At 38.1% G+C, this 26,455-nt stretch overlaps 1 protein-coding gene across 1 annotated transcript in view; it reads right to left on the reverse strand.

Annotated features, from left to right (window-relative positions):
- STT3B (STT3 oligosaccharyltransferase complex catalytic subunit B) overlaps positions 1-26,455 on the reverse strand; it is a 75,694-nt gene that overhangs the window by 38,643 nt on the left and 10,596 nt on the right. The window contains exons 2-5 of the mRNA XM_067561845.1: positions 11,579-11,687; positions 9,324-9,611; positions 4,357-4,422; positions 842-941 (exon numbers count right to left, since the gene is read on the reverse strand). Coding sequence (XP_067417946.1) covers positions 842-941; positions 4,357-4,422; positions 9,324-9,611; positions 11,579-11,687 — 563 coding nt within the window. The remainder of the gene's footprint in view (positions 1-841; positions 942-4,356; positions 4,423-9,323; positions 9,612-11,578; positions 11,688-26,455) is intronic.

Below are 26,455 nucleotides of genomic sequence, written 5' to 3' on the forward strand. Positions count from 1 at the left end.
AAAAGGGTGTCCTCTCGCTCCAATGAGTTCTGAAAGATTACTTTGGACTTGACTGACTCCAAACCATAGGCAGTGGAATGGGTGAGAGGAGAGGGATTAGCTTCAGATAATCCAACTTTCCCTATATTTTGTAAGATTTCCATTTCAGTTCCTTTTCCATTGTAGGGGCCCAATTTGAGACATCCTAAGCGTCCTAATTTTCAGAGAGTAGATGCGCAGTACTTTTTGAAAATTAGACTTTAAGGTATGTTAAGTTGGGCAGCTAAAAATCACTGGTCACTTTTTAAAGTCTTGTCAATACACAACATTTTATATAAACAGACAATTGTATGGAATGCTGCTGTTTCTTGTTATGTTAGATGGCATATTATATGTGGGTTTTGCACTTTTTTGTTGGATAGCTTTTATAATACCCCAATTAAATCATGCAGAGGGTACAGACATATGAAACCTGCATATTAAAGAACTTTAAAAATATTAAACTCAGTGAAGATTCAGTGATTTTCCCCTTCCAACATAGAGTACTAAAGGGAACAAAAACTAGCTAGGAAATACACATCTGAGAGATTTGAAACAACAAACTAAACATGTATAACATCCTTATCTTTTTTTATTTTGTAAATAAGCTAATTAGCCTAATGGATATATGGCACATGACCAATATAGTAAAATAAGACTTTATATGAAATTGTTAATTTCCCATTTAGTGTAAAAGGTATAATTAAGATAATTAATTTCACATTCCTTTATTTAATGCCTGCCAAATAGAACTGATTGTTCAGAATGAATGGAATACAAGTCACTTCTCAAATAACTGATTTTAGAGCGTCATAGCACTCACCTATGTAGACCCTCCTGCTGTATCTCTGCATCAACAACAGCACAAACACATGCAGTGGAATCAGGTTGATGATGAAAACATAACCACCCCATGCGGAGACCTATGGGAAATGAAACTGTAAATTAGATAATTTAGCTATAATTTGAGAAAGAGCTGTAAACTATCAGATTACCTGATGCCAAAATTCTGCGCACTGTTTGACAAGGAAACTAGTGGCTTTTAAACACTTAATCTTGGCTAGACCAGGATTTAAAAGTGATATGCTAGAATGTGTTAGCTAACAGGTCCTAACCAAAATATTTGAAATGTGTCGTATACTATAGACCAGAAAGTGTATACTTTAACATAGGCTTTCCTCAACGTAACCATTCATTAAAAGCACCAGGCCTTGCCTACACTACACTTTTCAAAATATGTTAGCTAATACATTCCAAAACTCTTCTATCCTAGTCTAGACAAAATCTTAAACACATGCATTACTTTTTCTTTTAAACCCAAGATACAAGAAAGAAATCCAAGTTGTTTTGAGGTTGGTTTAAATCATAAGTCACATTTAAGTTAACCAATGTGAAGTACCATTTTTTCCTGGCACAAATACTATAAAATCCTGATTAGCTAAACGATTTAGGCAAATACATTCAGATAATCTGAACTGGAAAAAAATTCTGAAGGACGTTTTAGATAATCCTGATTCAATTTACGTACTATTCATTAACATAGTAATATCTTTACATCCACAACTCTCTCTCTTTATTCCAATACATACTTGATCTGAGACTTATTAGATGACAACTGGTGTGTGGTAGAGGGAAAACGTGTGCATGATTGAAGATCATAACACCTATAAGGATGAAGGTTTGCGAGTGCTGGTGGCAAAGCTCTCAATCAGTGTGTGCCTCTAAAATTTGCTGCTTAAAGAAAGATAGTTAAAAGCCCAAATCTGTCCATTTAAGAGCTCAAAATGCATCACTTTGCCCAGTCTTTACCAATTAATTTAAATCTAGATTCCTAGTGGAGTGGTAAAGCCGCAGGCAGCAGGAGAGCATGCCCAATTAAGACAGTCCCAATGCAAAACTTTGTATTTAAAAAAAAAAAGTCAATATGGAAAGGCATCCCAAATCATAGTGACGGGTATCCAATAAACGCTAATAATAATAATAAATAATAATAATAATGGAACCTAAGAGCAAGAGTTAGAAAATCTACTTTTTTAAAAAGACAATTCTGTGGGTCAAATTAACAGTAAGCTAGTCATTATATAAACTTTAATTAAGATAAATATCTCCAAATAGTCAGTTTGCAAATACATGCCAAACTTTTCCTCTTTTCAAATGAGCTACTACTTCCTTGATTTCTGCAATGTAGAAATGAAGTTTACTACCCCAAAATTGCCATTTTCCCATCTAATTCTTAGCTAATAATTTAAAGAACACTGATTTAATTAGAAAGATACTATTATGTTGGAGGATATATTTATGTCCAGTCCTAAAGACTTACCTGGGAAAAAATGCATAAAAGAAGATTGAATAAAACCTCAGCAGCAACTAAAGGTCTCATTAATTCTTCCACAAAAGGAATAGTTATATTATACAGAATCACCACAAGTACCTTCTTTGTGGAAGGAGGAACTTCATGCTTACTATTAATCTTAAACCCTGGCCAAATTTTAACCCTTATCTAGTTGACTATGTCCCTTAAAACAAAAGGAAAAAATATGCAATGAACCCTTTAGTTCAACTCAGGCATTTGTAACCGCAAAATTTTGCAGTGTCTTTGAAACAGTGTATTTCTAATATCAGACATACAAATCCTGGGACTCTCATGTGGCTATAGCCATCAATGAATGTCAGAGATTGTGCTACCCCTAATCACACCAAAGTGTTTTACTTTGCACACAGTCCACCCCGCCCCCCCCAATGTATGTGTGATCACACACAAAGATGCTACTCAACAAACAGTGGCAGAATCTGGTCCCTCCTAATTTCCAGCAGTAAAAATGCATTACCACTTCTTTTGTTATTTGATTGTTTGCAAAGTTCAGTCATTTTTAAAAGGATATTCCCGCAAAATATGTGGGTATAGTAGAAAGGTTATACTATGCTAGCATAACAAACCCAGGACTAATTTGTACATGATTTTATATCAAACAGGAATCCATAACACAACTTTACCTATGGTTTCACAACCACTCCACCATAATATGAAATAAATGTGCTTTAGAGGATAATGCTATGTGAAAGAAAAAGCTTATAGCCAGTATTTGGATTTAGAACATCTAAAAGCATCCAATGCTGAAGTTTAAGGGGTTTAGGCAGCACCCTAGATACTGTATTCACACACAAATCCCAATCACAGTCCTATTACTATTTGAGAATTCTTTAGTTTAAAATGTAAGCTTCTCAGGCCAGAATCCCTTTTGTTTAAGCTTGAGGTGCTAAGTACACCTCTAATGCACTATGTAAGTAATTTTTCCAATCAACAATTTTTGTCTCCCCTCCAGGAGGCTCCCATTCCAACTCTATTCTATCTGGAGGAATTTTTCCATCACTACAAAATCCTTCCCACCACAAAATCTTGTCCCATTCAAGTCAACGCATTTTCTAAAAAGGTCAGTCTCTCATACAAAAGAACTCAGTCAGTCTGAAACTATCCTCACTTTTTGATGCTATCCCTTTTTGCTGATAGAAACCTCTCTTCTGATCTCCCCTCTCCCTGCCACATCTTGAAGAAAGTCACATTTTCACAGATTCAGATTTTAAGCCAAAAGGGACCATTATGATCATCTCGTCAGACCTCTTAACACAGCTCATTGAATTTCACTCAGTAATTCTGGAATCAACAACTTGTGGTTGAACTAAAGGATCTCTTTTAGATAGACATTCAGTCTTGATTTAAAGACTTCAAGAGATGGAAAATCACATCCCTTGGTAAGCTGTTCTAGATTAATGGTTAATTATCCTCATTTAAAAATGTGTTCCTTATTTCAACTTTATTTTTTCTAGATTCAACTTTCAGCCATCATATTATATGCTTTTGTTTGCTATATCTAGGAACCATCTAGTATTAGTTACCTTCTCCCTGTGTACATACTTCTAGGTAGTGATCAAGTCACATCTTAAACTTCTCTTTGATAAACTAGGTAGATTTATCCCCACTTTTACTGAGGCCATCTATCCAAGATCCACCAATTCACTCCGAATGAGGTCATCTCTTCTACTATCACATCTTCTCCACTCATATTGAGCCCCCACCAACACCAAAGGAATCTGCCTTACTCCACTCCAAAATTCCTGGCATATACATAGGAAAACTTATTTCCCAAAGAAAATGAATCTTTACAAAAGATTCTGAGCAGAAAAGGAAACATATGCCCTCTTCTATGACTTAATTAGGCCAACAGAAACAGCTGTCAGTTACAATATAAAAAAAAAAATGAAAAAACCCCCATCAAAACTGCCTCCTTTCAATTGGATTAAACAGAGACAGCTTAGTTTACATACAAATAAAAGGCTTACCATATAAAAGTAAGATAGACAGCAGCATATTGTCCAAAAGACTGACCCAGTTTTCACAGACTTCACCTTTAAAAAAAACAACAAAAAACCATCAAGTATTCAAGAATTATATGTTGCAAATATTAGAGAAAGCAATTCAAAATAGCATTACAAAATTCTGTCACCCAAGCCAAAAAATGTTTGCTTTTTATGAAAAGTATGGGTTAAAACAAGAAGACTCCCTCAATAAAAATCAGTTCATGATTTAGGAACTTAATTGCCCACCTTCAAAATTCATGGATGTAGTTTGGAGAGACATCTTCCATAAAATAAAGCAAGGGTGCAATTCAGTTCACCTGCATAAAGTCCAATGAACCGGAATAGCCTATATCCAACTTTTCACTAAAATTGGTGCTAGCAAGCGACACACTAGAGATACTTCAACCTCTGAGGCAGAATAGTAGTTGCAGCATCTTTGTGCTGCTTGAAGATTAGTGTAAACATGGATCATATGGCCATTCCTCTGCATGACCACCATCACGACTCTCTCCATGGGTGTTTTCTCAGTCCTTCTATAATATTATAAGGGTAAGTGCTGTTCTATTCTGAAAAATAACTTTGAAAACCCACTTAAAGTTAATGGGAATATGCAAGTATCACTGAAGGCATAAACTGAAGACAATGGGGTTCCAAAGGTGTTGAGAGTATGATCTGACTTAAAGACGATGTGCTAGACAGAAAGAACCCATCTTGACTGTAAGATCCCGTGACAGTTTGCTGGGCTGTCCTTTAAAAAAAATTTTTTTCTACTTTCAGAACTGAGGAAGTTTGATATGGAAAAATCAGTGTGTATGCACCTTCCCCACCCTTTTTTAAAACAAAGTTACTTCAAAGGCCACACTGTACTGCACCTGAAGTGATTTGAATGGCAGTTGCTACTATACCAGAATCAATTTCACTATACAGAAATTTCAGCATACTTTTGAAAACTATTTTTAAAACAGTCCCTCAAAAAAGAATACAACATATAAGACCAAATGCTAAATTCTTAAGTTACTTCCAGAGTTTTTCAAACAAGCTGCTGCATATTAACATGTGTAACATTTCACTATTTGGACTGCTAAATAGAAAAGTCAATGGACTATTCAAAGAGCAGCTGCTATAAATAACTGACAGTATCATTTAATATGATTTTGTAATCATTTAAAAAAATTACAATATAATATTTTGAATCTATGGTAACAACTACTAGTAGATTCTATTTTAGGAGTTTGGTGAAGTACTAAGGCCTTTTATCTTTTATAGTACATTAAACCTCAATTGTGAACTACTGCTGCTTTACCAGTCCCGTATTCTTTATTATTTACTTTGATTAAAAACTACATAATTTTCTGCGCTTTCAAAGTTAAGATTGTCAACTTTCGGTAGATTTTTGTTTTGATGAGTTATTACACTGTAGAGCAGGGATGTCAAACATCTGGCTCGTGGGCCAGATATGGCCCACCAACCTCTTTGGTCTGGCCCCTGGTGGCAGCGCACGCTGCCACGACATCTCACGGTGTTGTACTTTCTGGCAGCGGCGTGTGCTGCTGCCAGAGAATACGCAGCCGCGAGATGTTGCGGTGGCATGTGCTGCCACAAGATCTGTGTACTCTGGCAGCAGCACATGGCACGCTGTGTGCACAAGACACAGCGCTCCAAAAGGCAGGAGAGGGACAGTATGGACTTGGGGCATCGCGCAGTACTATAATTCTTAGTCATTGATCGATTCTTTTAATCGTAAAATAGTAGTAGTTGAAATAAATTTACTGCAGTTTTTATATCGCTGATATCTAGCAAATAAAATATACTACATAACAATGGTTGTGCTTAGTATTTCGATTTATGGTATGTACGGCCCACTTGAAATACATTTAATTCAAGTCCTGCCATAGCAAATGAGTTTGACACCCCTGCTGTAGAGGGTGTTGGAGGAAGCTGGAAGTTTGGACAGCACATAAGGAATAGCTGAGGATTTTGCTCATGAAGGTGCAACAGATGATTTTGTGTTTTGGTACTACACCTCTTTCTCTCCCCCCCTTGTGGGTAGGGTAGAGACTGAATTTAAATTTGGGAAGAGATGAATTTGAACTTCTTGTTCCTTACCCCAGCAATTGTTGGGAGTAAGAAGGTCCTCACTGCAACAATATCTACTACTTCAACAACAACAACAAAAGTCAGCCTACTGTTTGTTCTAAGGTAATCAGCAATGACTTAGAGCTTGTCTACATGGAGCAATTTCCCAACATAGCTATAGCAAACTAATTATTCCACTACAGTTATGTCGGTATAAGCCTCCATGTGGACACTATTTTGGAATAAAAGTGACTTTATTCTGAAATAACTAGTCTTCTTCCAAAGGAAAAATAATTATTCTGATCAGTTTAAGTTTAGCAGAATAATTATTCCGTAATAGATATACCAGGAAATTTTACTATGTAGACAAGTCTTTATTGCTGATGTTTATATTGTAATTAGACTTCAAAATTGACAGAATAAATTTACATCTCACAGAACTACTGTTTCTGGCTGGCTATAAACTCAGGCAGATATCATTGCAACCAATTTATATCCAGTTCACATTTTGAAAGTTGATAAGGACATGAGATAGGGTTGGGTTTTTTTTTTTTTTCCCCAAATAAATTTTCAATTCAATTCAATTCTATTTATGCAGACATGTAAACAGATTACACATAGACACATAGTTAAATATGACTTACAACAAAACAGACAATGACACCATGTTCCAACTCTTTTCAAGTAACAGAACAGGTTAATTCTATGTACAGTTGATCAAACTAAAAAAATAAGTTTGCAACTGCAATTTTGTTTTCGGTTATCAGATACTGATTCATAACAGATAGTGTGTCTTCCCGGACCTCCAATCTGGCAACAGTTTGCCAAATAATTTCCTTTACTCCACCTACCATATTGCAGTCCAATTTTCAAATACTTCACAACTAGAAACATTTGTAAAATATAGTAAGCAACTGTTTAACAGCAGTAGACTACCTAATAAATAGAAATTTAGGGGAAATATGAAAAACAAACTGATGATCACCAGTTGTAAACATGTACTTGTTAATACCAGAAACAATAGGAATTTTATATTGCCACTCTGCTGTTGCATGGGTCAGTCAAGAGTATGTTTGGAAGCACAAAAATGAGTTACAGATACAAGATGTATTTCTGTATTCCTGACACCAAAGTGTTATGGAGAGGATTTGTCTAATAATCTCTCAAAATATAACCAACCCAGAGCCACAGCAGAAAAGAAATATTGTAATAAACAACCAACAAATTACTTCCTTTAGGACTGCATCCCAGGAAGCTAGTAACTCAGGCTTTGAGAAGACGTAACTAGGACCATGTTGAAATCCCGCTTGGAGTGTGGGAGTGCTTGCTACTTTGAAATCTGTTGCATAGCCTCTAGCCTCTTCAACTATCCCATTTCAGTAGTGGGAAAGTCACTAGGTCTGGGTGTCAAGACATATATGTCAAGGTTAAAAAGATGAACTAGCAGAACTTTATACTGGTAATGGTCATCTCTGCTGCAGAAATTAAGGTACTTTGTGTGAGTAAGCTTCATGGAGATATTGAAGTAAGCATTTAAGTTTGAGACCCACAAACCAATCCTGTGGATTTATTAATGCAATGACTGAAGCTAGTATTAACAATCTGAATTTGAATGTACAGATACATGTTATATATTTTCAAATCTAGAAAGCGGTGGGGCTTTCCCCTCTATGGCTGAGGTATGACTTCTATGGTTCAGAGCCATGATAAGTTAGTAACTTTAGCCATTAGCAGTAGAGCCAATCAGAAAATGTTGAATGTTTCAAAATTAACAAAAAAAAAAGGCGATAAAATATCCTAAGTTTTTCTCTCTTTTTTTGTTTTGTTTTTTTGTACTGTTCAGCAATTTTTATTGAGAGATATCCCTGAACAAGAGGAGAGGAAATAGTACTAATGGCAATAGATTCTGTGACATTCTGCATCTTGCGATTGTGTTCCCATTTCTATACTCTGATACCAAAATGTACACGATATTGTTGCACTAAACTGCACACTGAGTTTAAGTTTAGCGGATGGATATACAACCCTCCTAAAGCGTCCCTCCCACATACAATAAAATATTGCTCTCCTATTTTGTTCTGTTTATTCTGTAGTACATAAAGGTTCTCATTTATAGAATAGCAATTTCTACTGGGTGTGAATCACATTAATCATTGGCTCTATTTTCATGCCCCAAAGCAAAGTGGCTGAATTAACTCAGTAAATTATCTGCTGAACCAGCCTGCAATACAGTACAATGCTTCATAAAATATAGTGATTCTTTGTTTAGCTCTGGTTTAATTGCATGAGAGACACAAACAATATTTGTGCGGTACTAAAAGCATACGGCTATTAATATGGACCCTGTTTGTCTGGCTCTACCCCTCATGGTCAAATTTGTGTTCAATTGTATTTGCTGTGCAGAACTTCTCAGAGTAGTCAGAATAGTTTAGAAAAACCCAGTGGCTTAATTCTGCCCAGGCCTCTTTTTTATCATGTAACAATACAGGAATTTGTTCAAGCCCATGCTAGCAAGCAGACTGTTTGAAAAATGCTAACCTAACTCTAGTTTCACCATTTCACACATAGCTGCAGAATGAAATACAAGAAAACCACTGTTTGCCCTGAAAATATAAACCCCTTATTGTTAGCGAACATCCCTTGTAAAGTAGCAGGAGAGGCTTATTTAACAAACTGAAGAACAACAGAGTGTCAGATGTTCATATGTTACTTTTGGATGCCTCTCCAATCTTTCTCTGAGCCTATGCTATAGGTCAATGAGAATTATGGAAGGAAGAAAAAAATTCTAAGGATCCAAGATTGGATCCTAAAGGAAAGACCGGGAGCAAGGTCAGGAGAACAGGGGAAATAAGTGAATCTGAGCAATTACTTACCCATAAATAGTATGTAAACTGCAGTGCAAAAATAGCTATGCCTTCATTGTCAAAGGATCCTGCTACTGATCGAGATATGTAACCAGGTACTATAGCAATAAAACAGGCAGCTAAAAGACCAGCTCCTTGGTTCCACAGTTCTCTGGTAAGCAGAAAAGTAGAAATAGATGTAAGGCCGCTAAAAACTGGTGCTAGGAATACACATACATCTCTTATGTGGACTGTTATGTTTAGCATATTTAAAATCCAATGTATAAGGCCTGCTGTCACCATCAATCCGGGGTAGACCTAGAAGAAAAAAGAAAAAAAAAAATCAAATAATATTTCAGGATTGCAGAAAGGGTTGACTGTAAATCTATTTGAATATAAAACTTAACAAAAGTTACTTATTTCTTGGCTGAAGTCAGTCACATGCAGAGAAAAATGAAATTACTCTAACATTGCTACATCTCAAGGCAGTTTGCCACATAGCTGAATACCAACCTTTAAATTATATCAAATGATTGTTGACATGTGCAAGAAATCATCTCCTCCAAATAAATAATGAGGCAACACATACAGGTTCAAATTTTAATCTACCCTGGAAGTTGTTATAAGGAAAATGATCTTGTAGTTCAGATACAGGACCAAGAGATATAAGCTCTATTTCTTGTAAAGCTAGCCAGAAATTTTCAAGCCATCTGAAAGTGATGAAAAATTGAAACGTTTTCCAGAAACTTTATGTAGTTTTTAAAAAATTTGTCATTTTTCGAACAGTTTAAAATTCCTAGTTCTACTGTAGACTTCCTATGTCACTTCTGCTAAGTTCCTTAATCTTGTAGTGCTTCCATTTCCCACATCTGCAAAGTGGGAGATATTAGCCTATATTTCAGAGTTTTGCAATGATTAAGTCACTGCTTATAAACAAACAAATGAATACACTCATGCACCCTCAGATGGATACTTAAATATATATTTAAATGCAAAGTATTTTAAACAATAGGCAACTTTGTCTGGCTATGAAATATTTTAAAAATTTAAGAACAGAATTTAAGAACATAGAAGTGTAGCACAGAATTACATGAGTCTGTCTAATCTAATAACTATATCCACTACATGATTTCAAATAACATTAAAACATTTAAAGTAATAATTTTACTCTACAATATCAGGAATTCGATGAAACAATGGTGCTTTTCTTTCCCTATGCACTAGAAAATTAAAATAAACTTCAACACCTTAGCTGCCCTGGAAAAACATTCCTGCTGAATTAAACTTTAAACTTAAAATTAAACTTTAACTATTATCCTTAATATCTCCAAGGCTTAGCTTCGGAGGTGAAATGAGAAGTTGAACAGTAAATACTAAAAATGTTACAAGACCTTCTGAAATATGCTAGGAACTAAAATGAAATTTTTATTTTATTTTTTAAGTTTTAATCCATTTTAGCAAGGATTTCAGAAAGTTATATAGAACTGATTAAAATGTTTTGTTTAAAATTAAAAATCACCATTTGATTTATTTATTGCATAATACTCTGTAAATCCACTTAAATGGTATTTATTCTTTTATGACTGAAGAAAAGTTGCTTCAATGGGTTTTCAATGGGTCCATGCCATTAGAACTTTATGCCCTTCTGATGTCAGTCATATTTTAAATCAATGACATTTCACTGTACCACATTTTGATGTCATATAATGTTTTTCTTCCATCCTTCCTGGTTAGCACCTTGCATTCATATAAATTTTTCCTCATTTTTTATATTTCTTAGAAAATCTTTACATTTTTCCCATTATTTTTAATCTAAAAAAAAGTTTTTGCCCAACACCATTTTCTAGACTCAAAAGTATCTACATTAAAAAACACAAAAACCCAGATCTAAATCTTGGCCATAAACCTGAAAAGCCAAGCATTATTGTTGGCTTCAATTGAAAAATGAATAACAATCCACAATATCAGAGAAGTAGGTCTGCAATGATACATTCTACAACAAAACAACATGATTGTGAACAAGTCATAATAGTCTCAATTACTGTTACAGAAAGTTGACATACAAACATATACTATTCAGATTTGGCTACTGATATGACAGTAAGTTGTCTGAACAAGAGGTATAAAGCTGACGTATTATTAGTAACTGAAATTCTTATTATAGCTATTACGACCATTAAAAGCACATTACATTTAGTTTTTCCTTTAACCCATGTAATAATTTTACTTGTAGTTATCCTTCTGAATTTCTAAATTCACTGTGAAGTGACCATTCTCATACTTACAGTCCCACCTACTATTCTTCCCAGTGGATACCATGCTCTTTCATCAAACCAATTTAAAAATTCATAAAACCCATGGGATGCAAGATGATGTGTTGATCTATAGTTAAACCTGGAAAAAGAAGAGAGAAATTTAGAAGATTAACTTCAATTATTCCATAGCAACAACAGTTAATCTCTCCTCTTTCCATAATCTAGGAAACAATAATTATAAATCAACATCTGGGATAAGTGTCAAGACCCATAAATATAAAAAAAAATAAATACAGCATTCAATTTTGGACCTAAGTAAAATTTGGAATCAAGCTGCCCAAAATTATATTTCTCCATTTATCCATTTGTCCATTATAACACTGCTTGCAGTCTTAAAACTAATGTCTATACACACCATGCAAAATGTGCCCCCCACCACTTTTAAAGACGTGTTAAGACGTGTCAGACGTTAACCTCTCATTTTCAATTTTCTTCTAATCTCTGCATCATGCAAAGAATCAAATCTTCAAATGTAATGAATCAGATGATCCATTATAGACCGACCCTTTAGGATATCGGTAAAATGGGCTTCAGATCGTGGCAGAATTTGTCGAGTTCTTCATTCTTAAATTAAATATATGGGAAGCACTTTATTCTACTCCCAACTTTCAACTTACAGGATCAAAGATGAAGTAATATGCCAAGATACACAAAACCACCAACAACAGCACTCTGCATATAAGCAGTATGCACTGTTGCAATCCATTGGTCTGGAAGTTATCCCCTGGCCTATTTTAATAAATATAAAAGAAAATTCAGTTTTTTGCACATATTTTCTGTAACCTAAGACTCAATTACCTTAAAAGTATAAGAAAAAGGAATCACACACAAGTGTCTATCCATTCAGTTTAATATTTCACACCACATATACCCCCAAGTCAATAGCATGAGACTAGAATGTTACCCAGACAGTGCAAGAGCGCTCAAGTTCCTATATGCATGAAAATAATGTTAGTACCTGAAAGACATCTAAACATACATCATTATCAGTGGTTTTTAATCTACGCAACCAAAGAGCAAAAGAAACTGAAATTCAGTTACAGGTCAGCAGATCACAGGTTCACATCTCCTGAACCAACTCATGCAATATTTTCAAAAGATACTTCTATATGACAAATAAGCTACGGTATTGAATAAGCCCACTTATAAGATACTGTGTACTGTAGGAAGAAACCAATTATAGTAATAAAAGAAAATTCATACAAACATCAATCTTTCTGACCTATAAAGCTTCAATCATATCAAGCTATACAATGCGCCATTAATTTCCAATAAGCTTGCTACTGTTCCCATTTGACTAGATTGCTAAATATTAATTCTTCAGTTCTGAATGGTCAATTGTAATGATATGTAAAATGCCATACCTGTAAAATGAGTCTTTTAAATAAGTACGGCAAAAGTTTATCATTAATTTGATTAGTGCCAATAATATGCCCTGCACTACACAAGATGAAAGAAAAGGAAGACAGGATCCCAGTCTCAAGAAGCCCACAATCTAAACTGACACAGCTGACATAAAATGCACTGGACCACTTAGTGGCTGGTGGTGTCCTATAGCATGTTTTGTTTGTTTGGGAGAGGGGGTTGTTGTTTTTTTTAAAATGAGTTGGTGATAACATTTAGTGACATATTTAGTTTAGAAATCCTTTACCAAATCCCAATGAGATGCTAAAAAAGACAGCTAATATTTATTTTGTCACTATTCCAAGATTGTTTAGGTGGATGAAGCAGGAAAAAACATTAGCCTTGTTCTTGTGCTGCAAATTATTGGTAAACATGCACAACTATCTTCAGAGGAATATGAACTTTAACATCTGTTACTTCTTGCTTTGGTAGCATAATCTTAAATATTTAACGAGCATTGTCAATTACCAATTAACACTAGTGAAGAAATTCCTTTTTAATTTATAACATTAGGATGGAAGAATTTAATTTTCCTCCCCTCCCTAGTATATTTTTTAACAGATGTAAACTAACTCTAGCTTTCCAAGATGAAATGTGATTCCTGCCATAAAATAAAAACTTACAAACACAGATTTCATAGTTGAAATGAACAGCAATACTATTACATTAATTTTGTACCTGGACAAGATGTACAGTAAGAAATGGGAGTGGCCATGCAGAAAATGATACAGGACATTATAAATGTAGTAAGTAGATCAGAAAACAAGAATATGAATATCACAGTTCTTCTAAACTGCAACATTTATTATTCCTATACTGTAACAACGACTATTCACAGAATTTAAGAACTTTGGGGAGGTACATACACTAAGGGGAGGTGTAGGGGGTTTTGAAAATCAGGCCACTTAAAAAGGTTAATATGGATTTAACAGGTTAACTATAAGCCTCCCACTTTACATAATTTTTTAAACCAAGGCTTTATTTCTCTCCAAGAACCTCACAAATAAAAACTACCTAAGATTTCTGCATTCCAAAACTTTAGCCAGAAAGTTGCTACGTTATGCTGTACATACTATACATCATGTACCAATGATGGCATTCTCAAATAGTTTAATTTTATTTCAAACAAAAAAAAATGGTTAGTTACTACAGTAACTGTGGTTCTCTGAAATATTTTGTACACAGGGATCCCACTCTAAGTGGGCATGAATGCCATGCACAGGAGATCACATCCGCTGCATGCCCTGAAGCCCCTATGACGACAGCACAGAGGGCAGAATGGCCCCAACAGCCACTCAGTTTCTTCACCAATACAAAAGCCCCTAGGCCAAAGGAGTCTGTGTGTGTGCATGTGTATGGAGGATAAGGGGGTGGTGTCATCATGGGATCAAATCATGTCAAAGAAGTGAGACAGCTCTACAGTTGCTATCATCATATCAGTAGAAGATCACATAGTGGTGTTGGTTGTAAGGATTTTTTCTTTGAATATTTGTTTATATAGATCCCATTCTAGGAAACAGGCAAGCAGCTTTCTCTCTTGAGAGTGCCAGGAGTCCTATTTACATAAGAAATGTAAGACTGCCCTTTCAAATAGTGAATCACATCTAGAGCCTGACAATAAAGAATGACGACTTGAAAAAGTATGTATGGAGCTCCAAGTAGCAGCCCTACAGATTTTAAGTAGAGAGATTACTCTTATAATGGCTGAAAAGGCCACCTGAATTCTAATAAAATTTGCTTTGATATGAGACGGTGGAGCCAACTTATTCAGTTCATAACAAAATCCTAATGCAGTGAGAGACCCATTTTGAGAATCTGATGAAAAAAACCATCACGCTTAAGGTATAAACAGTGTTAGTGATTTGTGAAACAGTTTTGTCCTAGTGAGGTAATACACAGATAGTTCTTATGTCCCAAGTGTGGAGTTTAGTCTCACCCAGGGACAAGTAAGGTCTTGGAAAGAACCAAATGAATAAATTGATTTAAACAGAAGTTTGAGCCACTTTGGGCAGAAACTTAGGATGAAAATGAAGAGTAACACTATCCTTCTGGGAGGTGGTATAAGGCAGTCCTGCCATGAATGCTTGACTTTTGCTCAATCAGAAGAGGTAATAGCCACCAACAATGCAGTCTTAATAGAAAATGGTACATAGAATAGGAGCACATCCAAGCTGTGAGATGCAGACACTGGGTCCAGGTGTTCTATGATACGATGTCCAGAGTGATTGGCACCTTGAATTGTGTTTGAAATAGATAGGTGTATCATTTCCAAGTACCAAAACTGCAGCGTCTACACTGGGGCTATTAAAATAATTTGAACCTTGTCCTGTTATACTTACTTAAGGACTCTGGGGATTGGAGGAAAAATGCATAGGGTGGATTCCTATCTCACTGAATTAGAAATTAATCTGAGACAGAGCATGGACTCACTCTTCCTGTGGAGCAAAACATGTGACATGTGTTGCTTAGATTGGTCACAAATGTGTCTATAGTGGGAGAGCCCCACTTCTGAAAAAGTCTCTGAAAAACCAAATCTTTGGAAGATAATTCATGAAGAGATTATCATTTTTTCCTGATTTGATCTGCTAAATTTGCTTTGGACCCCTGGTAAGTGTAGAGCTGCTAGACTGATGTAATGTTGAATACACCACTCCCATAAGGAAGCCTCTAAATAAAATTGAACAGGATTTAAAAAGTGCAGAATATTGAATAAAATTATTAAATTCCTGTAGTCTATGGTGAAGAGTTACCAGTTTGCAGTTCTTGTCTCAGAAGACAAATTGTAACAGTCTCAATTTCTGGATGCATGAGTGGAAAAAAACAGGAGAGGAAATATGCAAGTCCATTTCAAGGCTTGGTCTATATTACAAAATTAGTTTGACATAAGGCAGTTTATGTCAACCTAATTATGTCAGTGTACATATTACAGCCTTGGTCCCACCGACTTAAGTACTCTACTACACCGACATAACTCTACCTCCACGAGAGATGTAGACTTTATGTTGGTGTAGTTAGGACAACGTAGTGTCAGTGTAGACACAGCCAGTTACTTACAGTAGCTGCTGGCTGTCATTCTTGTCAATTTCACAGAGGGAGCCATAAAACAGACAAGAAAGCCAAGAGGGTGGACGCCTCCAGATAAAGCCCAGCTATCCCCCAGGCATCCAGCATGGAGCTGTGATATTAACACGAATGACAGCAGGAGCAGGAAGTCTGGGCTGCATCCATGCTCCCTGAGGGGAGCTTTGGTACATCCGGGCTCCCAGCAGGAAGATGCATGCAAAGCTGAGAGCATGGGCTCTTAGCCACTCACACTACCCCTCTTAGGTCGGTTGAAGTACTCCTGCTGAGGATACACACAACCAACAGAAGGAGGGCAATGTGGACATGAACTACCACGGGGGGGGTGTAAGTTGACCTAACATAGGTTGATTTCTGTCTGCAGTGTAGACATGCCCCAAATCTTAAATATTCCTCTTGATTTGCAATGATCAGAGCTTCTTTGCAGCTCTTGACAAAGAAAACCTTGTTACCTTTTCAGGGTACTGTATGTGAACTCAGAACTTGAAAAGTCCACACTCCCATAGTGAGTAAGGAAGCCTTCCCCAGGCAAGTGCCACCAACTTCTGCAGAATCTAAACTTTAAATTAAATTTAAAAATAAAAATCAGTTTCTAACCCCTGTGGGTGCAAAGAAAACCTGCAGACCATGAGCTAGTCATAAACAGATGTGGTGCTATATCCTCAGCTCTGTTCCTGTTCATATCTTCACTACATTTTAAGCATGGTATGACACAGCTGAGAAAGGATAAGATTACATCACAGAAGTCAGGGAATCCGTGACTTCCTGTGACCTCTGACATTTTCTGCTTCAGCTGGGTGAGGTGGGGGGTCAAGAGCTGTCAGTCAGCAAGGAGCCTGGCAGTTCTCTTCCCCCATGGGCAGGGAGAAAAGGGGACCTGCAGCTCCGAGCTTCTGGCCCCACAGAGTGGCAGTGGAGGGGGGCCTCTGCAGCTCCAAGCCATCAGCCCCACAGAGCAGTGGCAGGGGAGCCACAGAACCAGAGCTCCTAGCCCTGGCCCCCAGCTACCTGCCTCTGCAGGCAGTGGTGGGGAGGGAGGGCCACACAACCCTGCCCCGCTGCTCTCATCCCATCCCCACCGCCTGGATCACTAGGACACTTCCACACACTCATTACATAAACAAAACCCCAGTCAGCCCCACTTTATCAAAAAAAGTCAAGGAGAGGTCACCGCTTCCATGAATTTTTGTTTATTGCCTGTGATCTCTCCCCCACTTTTACTAAAAATAACCGTGATAAAATCTTAACCTTACTGATGAGTTATCTAACACAATGCTGATAATGACTCTGTGGAAGAGAAGACACGGACCAATACATTTTAACCATGACTACCTGATACGATGCTGACCAGGACCTCTGTGCTTGTCTCTGCTGACTGCAAAGTTGTGGTCAGTATTGCTACTTGGGAAAGCTAACAGCAGCAGCAGAGGCAGGCACCAATACTATTCATGGGGGAAGAGGACTTAAAATGAAACCTGGGAGAACAGTGGAAGTGTGCGCACACACAAGCAACCGATCCTTCCATCAGCCACAATCAAAGAAAGGGGTAAAGCAGTAGATCATCATCACTTTAGGAGCTATGAGACTTTGATGGAGTGATGAATGGAGAAAGAATATTCCTTTTCCTTTACAGCAGCAAGATCAAGTCAGAAGTTTATTTCTCTCAGAAATAAACTAGTACTTCTGAGTAGTTTAAGGTTAACTGTAATGACTTTACTCTTACAAGTGATAAAGTGGACAGGTTTGTTGGAACCCTTCTAAAATGCTGTCCTTGGCCAGCCAAATACAAGTTCCCACTTCTGTGTGATTATGCAGATGTACACATGCTTAAGTCAGAGTGACTAAAGGAAAGTGTCATAACTTTCATCCCTCCCTCTCACTTTTCCCTAATATTTGTTTCTCTTATTTGTTGTATCACATCTAAAATTTAATTTTAAAGTCTTCAAGGCAGGGACCATGCCTTTCTACTAACACTGTAAAGGACATAGCATATTTTTGGTCACCATAAAAGTGAACAACAACAAATAAACTGTATTGTAGATAGACCCGAACAATGTTCCCATAACTGGGTTTTACAATGATATTGTTAGGTCCTATCAACACAACTTTTAACCATACTGTAATAGGGCCACAGGACTACCACACTAACTCTGTCCCCTGACAGAATTTTAGATGCATTATAGATGGGGCTATAAATTTAAAGGTTATTAGTTTTAAAGCATATTTAAATGAAATATCAAGAAGCGCACCAAAACATTAAAGTGAAGCAGCAGAGCAGCTGTACAAGCAATCATAATAATTAGTGTTTTGTAGTGACATGAATGTTGATTGGCTTATAAAATGAGAATTTATAAGTTTAGCTACCTGATTAACATTTCCATTAATATACTGGAAAATATCAATATTCAGTTTCTCCTGGCTAGCTTTCCAATGTTAGGTTTGATTTTATTCAACCCTGAAAGCTGTTCTTCTATAACATGAGGTGACACTGCAAGATGACTGGTTAATACCACTTACTGTAACCACCTATTATATCCAGAAGCTATAGAATTCTGCAGCATTTCAGTGCCAAATTAATTACTGCTGTGTTTCTAAGCAAACATCTTTGGCTTTGACAAACAGTACAAAGATTTGTACTTCCTGACAAAAGCACTATTTAAAATTAATATTTAAGTTATTCAGCTTACTCTGTTAGTAAAACATACATACAAAAACAGCATGAGGACAGTAATGCCAACTTAATTTGGAGATTAACAACATTAGAGGCAGACAAAATGGACAGTTACAACTGATTACAAACAAGGCTTGAAAAATGTACAATACTCTTTTTAGCCAGGACACTAAACATAGCATAAACATAGCAACAAAATATAGGGCGATGAAATGAGAGGCCCATTAGCAATAACCAGATAAGAAGTCAAGTTTCCATCATTAACAGCATGAAACTGATAAGATTCCAGACAATTTCATTAATATACAGAGATGTGAATAGCAGCAGTGAAACTGATCGGAATTTTGTTAATTCCATTCTGCCCCTAAAACCTTCAGCAGCAGCATGGGCACTGAGGCTTTACGCTTACAGACTCAGGAAAATTACCTATAGTTTACACTGTTCACATATACCCCCTATCTGATTTCTATTTCTTGCATCTGACGCAGTAGGTTGCAGCCCACGAAAGCTTATGCCTGCAGAAATTAAATTTGTTAGTCTTTAAAGTGCTACAGGACTCTCGTTGTTTTTGCTATAGTTCACAATTATAATCCTTGCAATTATAAAAACTAGATTTTTTTTAAAAGGTAAGTTTGGATTCTGCAGAATTGATTGTGTAAGGTGTCTCATCAGGGCAAGTAGGATTTTAAGCCCTTTTAGTAAAAATGCTCTGTGCCAAATGACTCCAAATGCAACTAGTATTATCTACTTGTATACAAATTGTTCAATGAAATGTTAATGTTAAAAATTTAATTACGAAGACTCAGATATTATAGATTCCACTACATGCAAACAAAGCTACAATGCATATATATATCATTCCATCTCAGTGAAAAGCTGTTCAATTTATGCTGGTATACACATTTTTAATGTGGTACAGATGTGTTACCACTAAAACCTTACATTCCGAATTTGAATTTTGTATATTTAAAATAGCAACCTATCACTACATTAGCATTTTTGCATACTGAATTATTTCCTTTTTACAAATGATTACAAAGGCTTGAAAACTTTACAATACTTTTGCTATACTAAACATAGCATAGAAGTAGCTACAAAACACAGGGGAAGGAAAGAGCAACATACCAATCTCCTGTAACTAATAAAGGAATAATAGTTGCAAGGAAGACCATGCAGAACTCTAACTTCTTGATGTATTCATTTAGATTCTGAAGACCCAGAATGGGCCTGAGACCTCCTTTTGGTTTGGGTATTAGGAATTATTGGAAATAGAACCTACTGCCCCAGTATTGAGGGGGCATGTCTATGGCTCCCAAATAACATGAAATCTGTATTTATCTCAAAATTGATTCATGAGATGGGTCCCTGAAAAGGGAAAGGGAAGAAGGTAGTGGTGGGGGACAGGAACTGGAGGACATATCCCAATTCCACCACACTTAGCACCCACTTGTGGGAGGCAACGGACTGCCATGCACGTAGGAAATGTGACAGCCTTCTCTCAAAGGTGTGTGTGTGGGGGGAGGGGGGATACAGAGAGAGAATGTCTAAAATCTGCTATAGTCCATATGCCATCCTCAAAAGGAGTCCATGCATTCACACAGCTCTTAACATTGATGAGGAGACAGAGGTGTAAGGGGGAGGTCTCCTCCTTTGCTACTTGTGCTTCCGCTTCTATTGGTCCAGCTCTCTAGGCAAAACAGAGACCTATCCCTGACATGGCCCTTGCTCAAGCACTTCATGCAACAGTTTGCAACACTCAAAGTAAGGTTTGAAGCCTAGAGACGTAGGCATGGGTCCTCCAGTACCAGGCGCATCAAGTACCACTAACTAGCAAAAACACACTAACTGTACATTCACAGAGGAACAACTGACAGCAGACTCTGACCACCAATGGTAAAACAGAACTGAAGGGTGGAGGGCATGTCCACCCTTTATATCCTTGAGTCAGAGTAACAGGGAGCAGGTGTGATCATCCCATGGGTTCCGCTCAGGAAAACTCTGAGACCAGTGCACAAGACTCACACACACCTAGTGTAATGGACATCTGCAATCACTTGAAGTATTGAAGCATGTGGGAAATAAGAGTGCTTTACTTTTCCTCTGTTCATCCAAGAGAAGCTTTCACAGTGGGAACTGCAGCTATGGTGACAGCAACAGCACAACCAGGGCTAGAAACAATGGCACAGTAAAGCCAGGATATGGCCTCTGTACAAACCAAATTTTCAGGGAGCTAGGCATGTGGGTCTGAAACAGCCACCAAGACAGTGTCTCATTCTGAAAAAACCTGTGGGTTCTGTAACCTTATTAATGAAACCAACATTGTATTTTCCTTGGTTTAGCTGTGCCTTCTTCGGATTTCTTTCTTCCTCACCCCACATTATATCCGAGCACTTTGCTCTCGCTCCCCCCCCCATTCTGTTGGTGTTTGCTGAAGTTTCTGATATGAAAGATTCCATAAGACCATCAGTGAATAATGTTTTTAAATCATAAACCCATGCATTTAACTTATATTTCTATTTATGCTTCATTTTCACTAGGACTTAAGACACCTAAATGTCTAGTAGAGTTCATTTTACAGACTTTTGGCATATGTTTAGAAGTGTAGAAGAGCAACTGACACCGTTCTAAGATAACAGGAGTAGAAAATAAAAATTAAAATAAAAAATAAATAGATAAAAAGAGAGAGAGAATAATGCATTTTCATCAATTAGGCATCACATTTCAGTACAATCTCCAGATATCTGGATCTTGAGCCTTAACAGGTTTAGGAATGTGATTGCCTGGTTTTTTATTCATATGTCTTGCTGGAATATTATTCTCCAGAGTATGCAGTTCAGGCTTTCACCTTTTTTCTAGCTGAAGTTCACAATGTTATTATTTATCTATAAAGCTTACGATTTACACTTTTCCTTATGTTTTACTTCTGCAGCTGAGATCCACTGGGATATTATCTTAAATTCTCTAGCTGTCTATGGTTGGTATAAAAAGGTAGTGCATTCTCAAAGATCCTTAACTCTGGAGTGATCCATGCTCCTCGACATTTTCTCTTTACTGGGTTGGGTGATCTGATTTGAAATTGAGTAGCGGGTGAGTGAGATGGGTTTGCTTTGGGGGAAAATAAGTCTCTTGTGTTGACAATAAGCATATGTATACACTAGAAACGTAAGTCAACCTAATATAGGTTGACTTACAGCCACCGCAATATGTTCACACTACCCTCCTTGGGTCAGTGGTCCATGTCCTCACCAGGAGCACTTCCACTGACTTAAGAGGGGCAGTATGGGCAGCTGAGAGCCAGGTCTCAGTTTTGCTGACAGCTCCCTGCCAGGAGCCCAGCTGCTCCACAGGCTCCCAGCAGGCTGCCCCCAGGAGCAGAGGAAGCCACCCAGGACTTCTCCCTTCCTGACTCCCAGCACAGAGCAGGGGGTCTGAAACCACGCAGGACTTCTCCCTTTCAGCTTCCGGCCCAGACTGGGGGTTTAAAGCCGCCCGGGCTTCTCACCCTGGCTCCCAGCCCAGAATCCAGTGAACCACCTCTTCAGGGAAGCAGGGGACAGCTGGGCTCTAACTGCCCAGCTTTCTTGTCTATTTCAGGTATCCTGCCACAAAACTGATTAGACAGCCAACAGCTGATGTAAAGGACTACACAGCTACACAGACACTGCATCGCCCTAACTACATGGATATAAGCCTTAAGCTTCTCTTGGAGGCGGAGTTATGTCGGTGTAGTAGATCACTTACATCAGCAGGAGGAAGGCTGTAGTATAGACACTGACATAATTAGATCGACATAAGCTGCCTTATGTCAACCTAACTGTGTAGTGTAGATCAGCCCTGAGTCAACTTGTACTTAGTATTGTACATATTGAGCATTGGATAGGAACATTTTAAAAAATAGAATAAAAATCACTACATATCTGCTTGTTGAAAGTCAAGAGGGATTACCCTAAATCCCTAGAAACAAAAGCACAAAATGGCTAGGATTATCCAATTAGTATCATAAAAGCATCTTCCAACACACCTATAATCCACGTTCAGAACTAATTTCTGTATCATTTCTGGTTATAAACAGAGGATATACATCTGTATATACACATTTTTACAAATTAAAAATAGATTTACGCTTTTATTAACCACTAAAATTCAAACTAGTTTTTATCATTCAATCCACTGAAAGCCTGACTTTATATTATTAATTTAAAACACAAACAGCAAAGCACAAATAAGAGGTCATGTAACCTATAACTTCATTCTTTATATATGGGACTATAACTTGAAAACTGAAACCTAATAAAAATAAACCTCTGAAATAGTTGCATTTTTGTCCTTTTTTAAAGTGTAACAAGATGCAAAGAATGAAAGATTAAAAAGGAAGCATCTGTCACATTTCTAAATATTTCCCATCTTGATTTATTTACCATTTGTTTCCGATTTCCTTTTTAATTACTAATACTATTGGAAATCTGATTTAAAGGATTTTTTTTGTAGGCCCTTTAGATTTTCATGTAAAAAATTACTACTTTGAGGAAAAGTATCTATCTTCCTTGAGTTATAAACATTACGTGCAACAGTCTTTCCAAGAGAGGAGCTCTGCCAGTTATTAGTCATTGATTCAAAGATTAGTTTCGCCACTAACATTTAAAGTCATTCTGATTCCGGCCCCAAAGACCGCCAATCTTCTAAATCTCTTCTTACTAGTCCTTATTCAGAAGAGTCCTCACAGACCTGCCTTTTTAAAATGGTGGCACTTTTTAAAATATTTTAACTTGGTTAATAAACACACTGGGGAAATGTAAAGTACCACCACCAAAATGATTAAGTGAACCACTTTCAACTTAAGGAAATTTTGCAGTTGCAGAAAAGGATTTAAGGCATAGTCAAAGTGGTAGTAACATCTGACATGGGAAATTTACTCACTCGTGAATGTTTGTTGAATTCCCTCTTCAACTCCAACGCTGCTGGAATAATCAGCGCAAAGATTATGCCACCAGCTATCAGGAAGTAAGGCGGCAAAGAACAGAACATATGTAACCTGACTCCACCTCCCTGCAGGGTTTCTGCTTTTGAATTACCCATAAGAGGAGAGAGGGTAGAAAGGGAGAGCTGCAGAATGGAAGAAGAGGGGACTAAGATCAACTCTTCACCAGTGAGTAAATTTATCTTATTAATCATCCCCCCTTTTCTTCCATCCTGCAGGACACACCAGAATAGCTAGCAGAGACAGTAAGCACTATTTTCAGCAAGGAGATAAGCTATCTTTCAAATAAGCCTAGAGTACCTGCTTTCCAAAATCCACCTCTACCAAAAAAAAAAAAAAAAAGAGTTGAGGTCTACTCTTAAAGATTAATGAAAAAGCATTTAAGCCCAGGTGGCGGTCTCCTCCACCAACAAAGCAGAAAGGCTTCAATGAAGTGCCTTTTACCAGTAATATCCTTATTTACCTGGTGCTAAGTCATGTTAGCTGCCCTTCACTGGTGGAGGCCAATATTTAAACTTGTGGGACAAAAGAGTAAGAGAACTGTTGAGATTTCATTAAAAAAATCCCTCTTTCAAATGACTGACATTTTCCATTGTTCTCAATAGGACTGAAGCCACACAGGCTGCCCTAAACAAAAATGCTCCCTGTCTCTATGCACACATTCCATGTTTCCCTGAAGTCCTTCTCACAGACTGGTTCTCCCAGGCTGGGTTTGTATTTCCAGTCTCTCTCAGTTGTCTGCCTGGGGGATTGGCCCCTCAGTTCCTTTGCCAATACAGAATCCAGTATTCCTTTGCCAACACAGAATCCTCCTTAGCAGTGGGGAAGAACAGTGGATCCACTCTTGGTGTCTCAAGCAGTGACTGATGAGATGGAGGTGGATGTTCGGAATCTACCTAAACAAAGATTGTAGCATAGCTCTGCCAAAAGAAGTATCAGATCTCAACGCTTTAACTACGAAACTATTTTGTTTTGGGCTGAACCCCAAGCTATTGCTCTGCCTCTTTCTGAGAAGGTCATGCTTTTCAAGGAAGTTGCAGATGCTGCCTAAGCCCTACTGGAATAAAGCTTCCTCCCAAATAAGACTAGCTTGTCTTCTTTATTTTTGGGGGATCAAAGCCTGATGCCCCATCTTTCTTTTTCATTGGCTGCTGCCACTACAAGCGAGCCTAGAGGAGGATGGTTACACAGGTGCTTAAACCCCTTGAAGGGGACATATAATTGTTTCCCCTCTCCTGTTGAAATCAGAGGTAGGGAAGCTGGGATCTGCCAGTGTCCTCTCCTTTTGTCAGTAGAGTTATTCTAGCTGGAGCCGCAGATGTCAGTGTCCACCAACTCATAGGACTTTTCCTGGACCTCCTCTGGGGAAGTATTTAGGGCCATCCTCCTCAACAACTCCTTATGAGTAAGGATAAGATTATGTCCTGGAGGTCACAGATTCCTTGATTTCTACAGACCTCTAGGACATTTACTGCTTCAGCCCTGGAGCAGTGAAGCTAGAGCTTTCAAAGTTGGCAGGGGGACCCGGAGTTCCCTGCTGCTGCCACGGTGGTGGGGGGACCTGGAGCTTCCAGCTGGCACAGATCCCCATAGATCTTAGCTGCCCCTGGTAGTGGGGGCCTCACAGTTCCCTGCTGCTGTGGGCAGTAGGGGGCCCCCCCAGCTCCTAGCAGCTGCAGACAGTTGGGGCAGAGTACACAGCTCCTAGCCCTTGCAGGAGGATCCGGAGCTCCCTGTCTCCATTGGCAGTGGAGAGACCCCACACAGTTCCTAGCCACTGCAGGCGGTGGGGGCCCCCCACTGCTCCCAGCTATCCCTGCCGTTCCGAGCCCCGTGGGCAGCGGGGGTCCTGGAGTGGTAAGCTGTGGCAAGTTCTTACCTTTCTCCCAGCAGGGCTGGGGTTCTCACCACCCCAGTCAGTCGCATTTTGTCACTGTTATTTTTAGTAAAAAAGTCAGAGTCAGGTAATGGGCTTTGTGAATTTTTGTTTATTGCCCATTCCCTGTCCCTGACATTTACTAAAAATAACCATGACAAAATCTTAACCTTACTCATGACTCTTAAAATCAGCTGAAGGTGGAGAAATAGGCTCTGCTACAATTATTTCATCCAGGGATGAGGAATAGGAAGCTAATGGTATCAGGGACTGTTCCAGTTCTTGCTCCTCATGCAACTGTTCATGAGACAGATCCTGTCTTGACTGAACGCTCAGTATCTCCACACTGAACAGCTAGTATCCTGATGACCACATCTGATGGAGTGTTTGGTGTCAGGTGATGCACTGGAGGTGGTATGTTGGGTGACCGTGTGAGTCTCTTGAACCAATGGTGATGGCAGGACTGAGAGGTTTAATGACTCTCTTGCAGCCTCATGAGTAGATGGTACCATGGTGTGAAGAGATGTTGAAGAAGGAATCAGTCTTGACAGGGCCGCACTAGACTCTGGAGAGTGCTTCCTCTCTGCATGTCCCCCTGACACGGAGACGCAGATCTCACTCTCAGTTCCAATACTTCCGGAGGTGTGCTACTGACCAACACTAAGATGCTTGGTACCCAAACTGAAGCAGAGAGCTCAGATGGAGGCCGTAGCACTGATTTCATTAACAGATATTTTAATCTGACTGTCCTGTCTTTTTTTTGAACAGGGTTTAAAGTCCTTACAAATGTCACACTTGTTGCTCACGTGAACCTCCCTGAGCACTTAAGACAGCCGG

The sequence above is a fragment of the Emydura macquarii genome, unplaced genomic scaffold (genome assembly GCF_026122565.2).
Source record: "Emydura macquarii macquarii isolate MOO-44397 ecotype Brisbane River unplaced genomic scaffold, CSIRO-AGI_Emac_v2 contig_2422, whole genome shotgun sequence".
In the NCBI taxonomy this organism is placed as follows: Eukaryota; Metazoa; Chordata; order Testudines; family Chelidae; genus Emydura; species Emydura macquarii.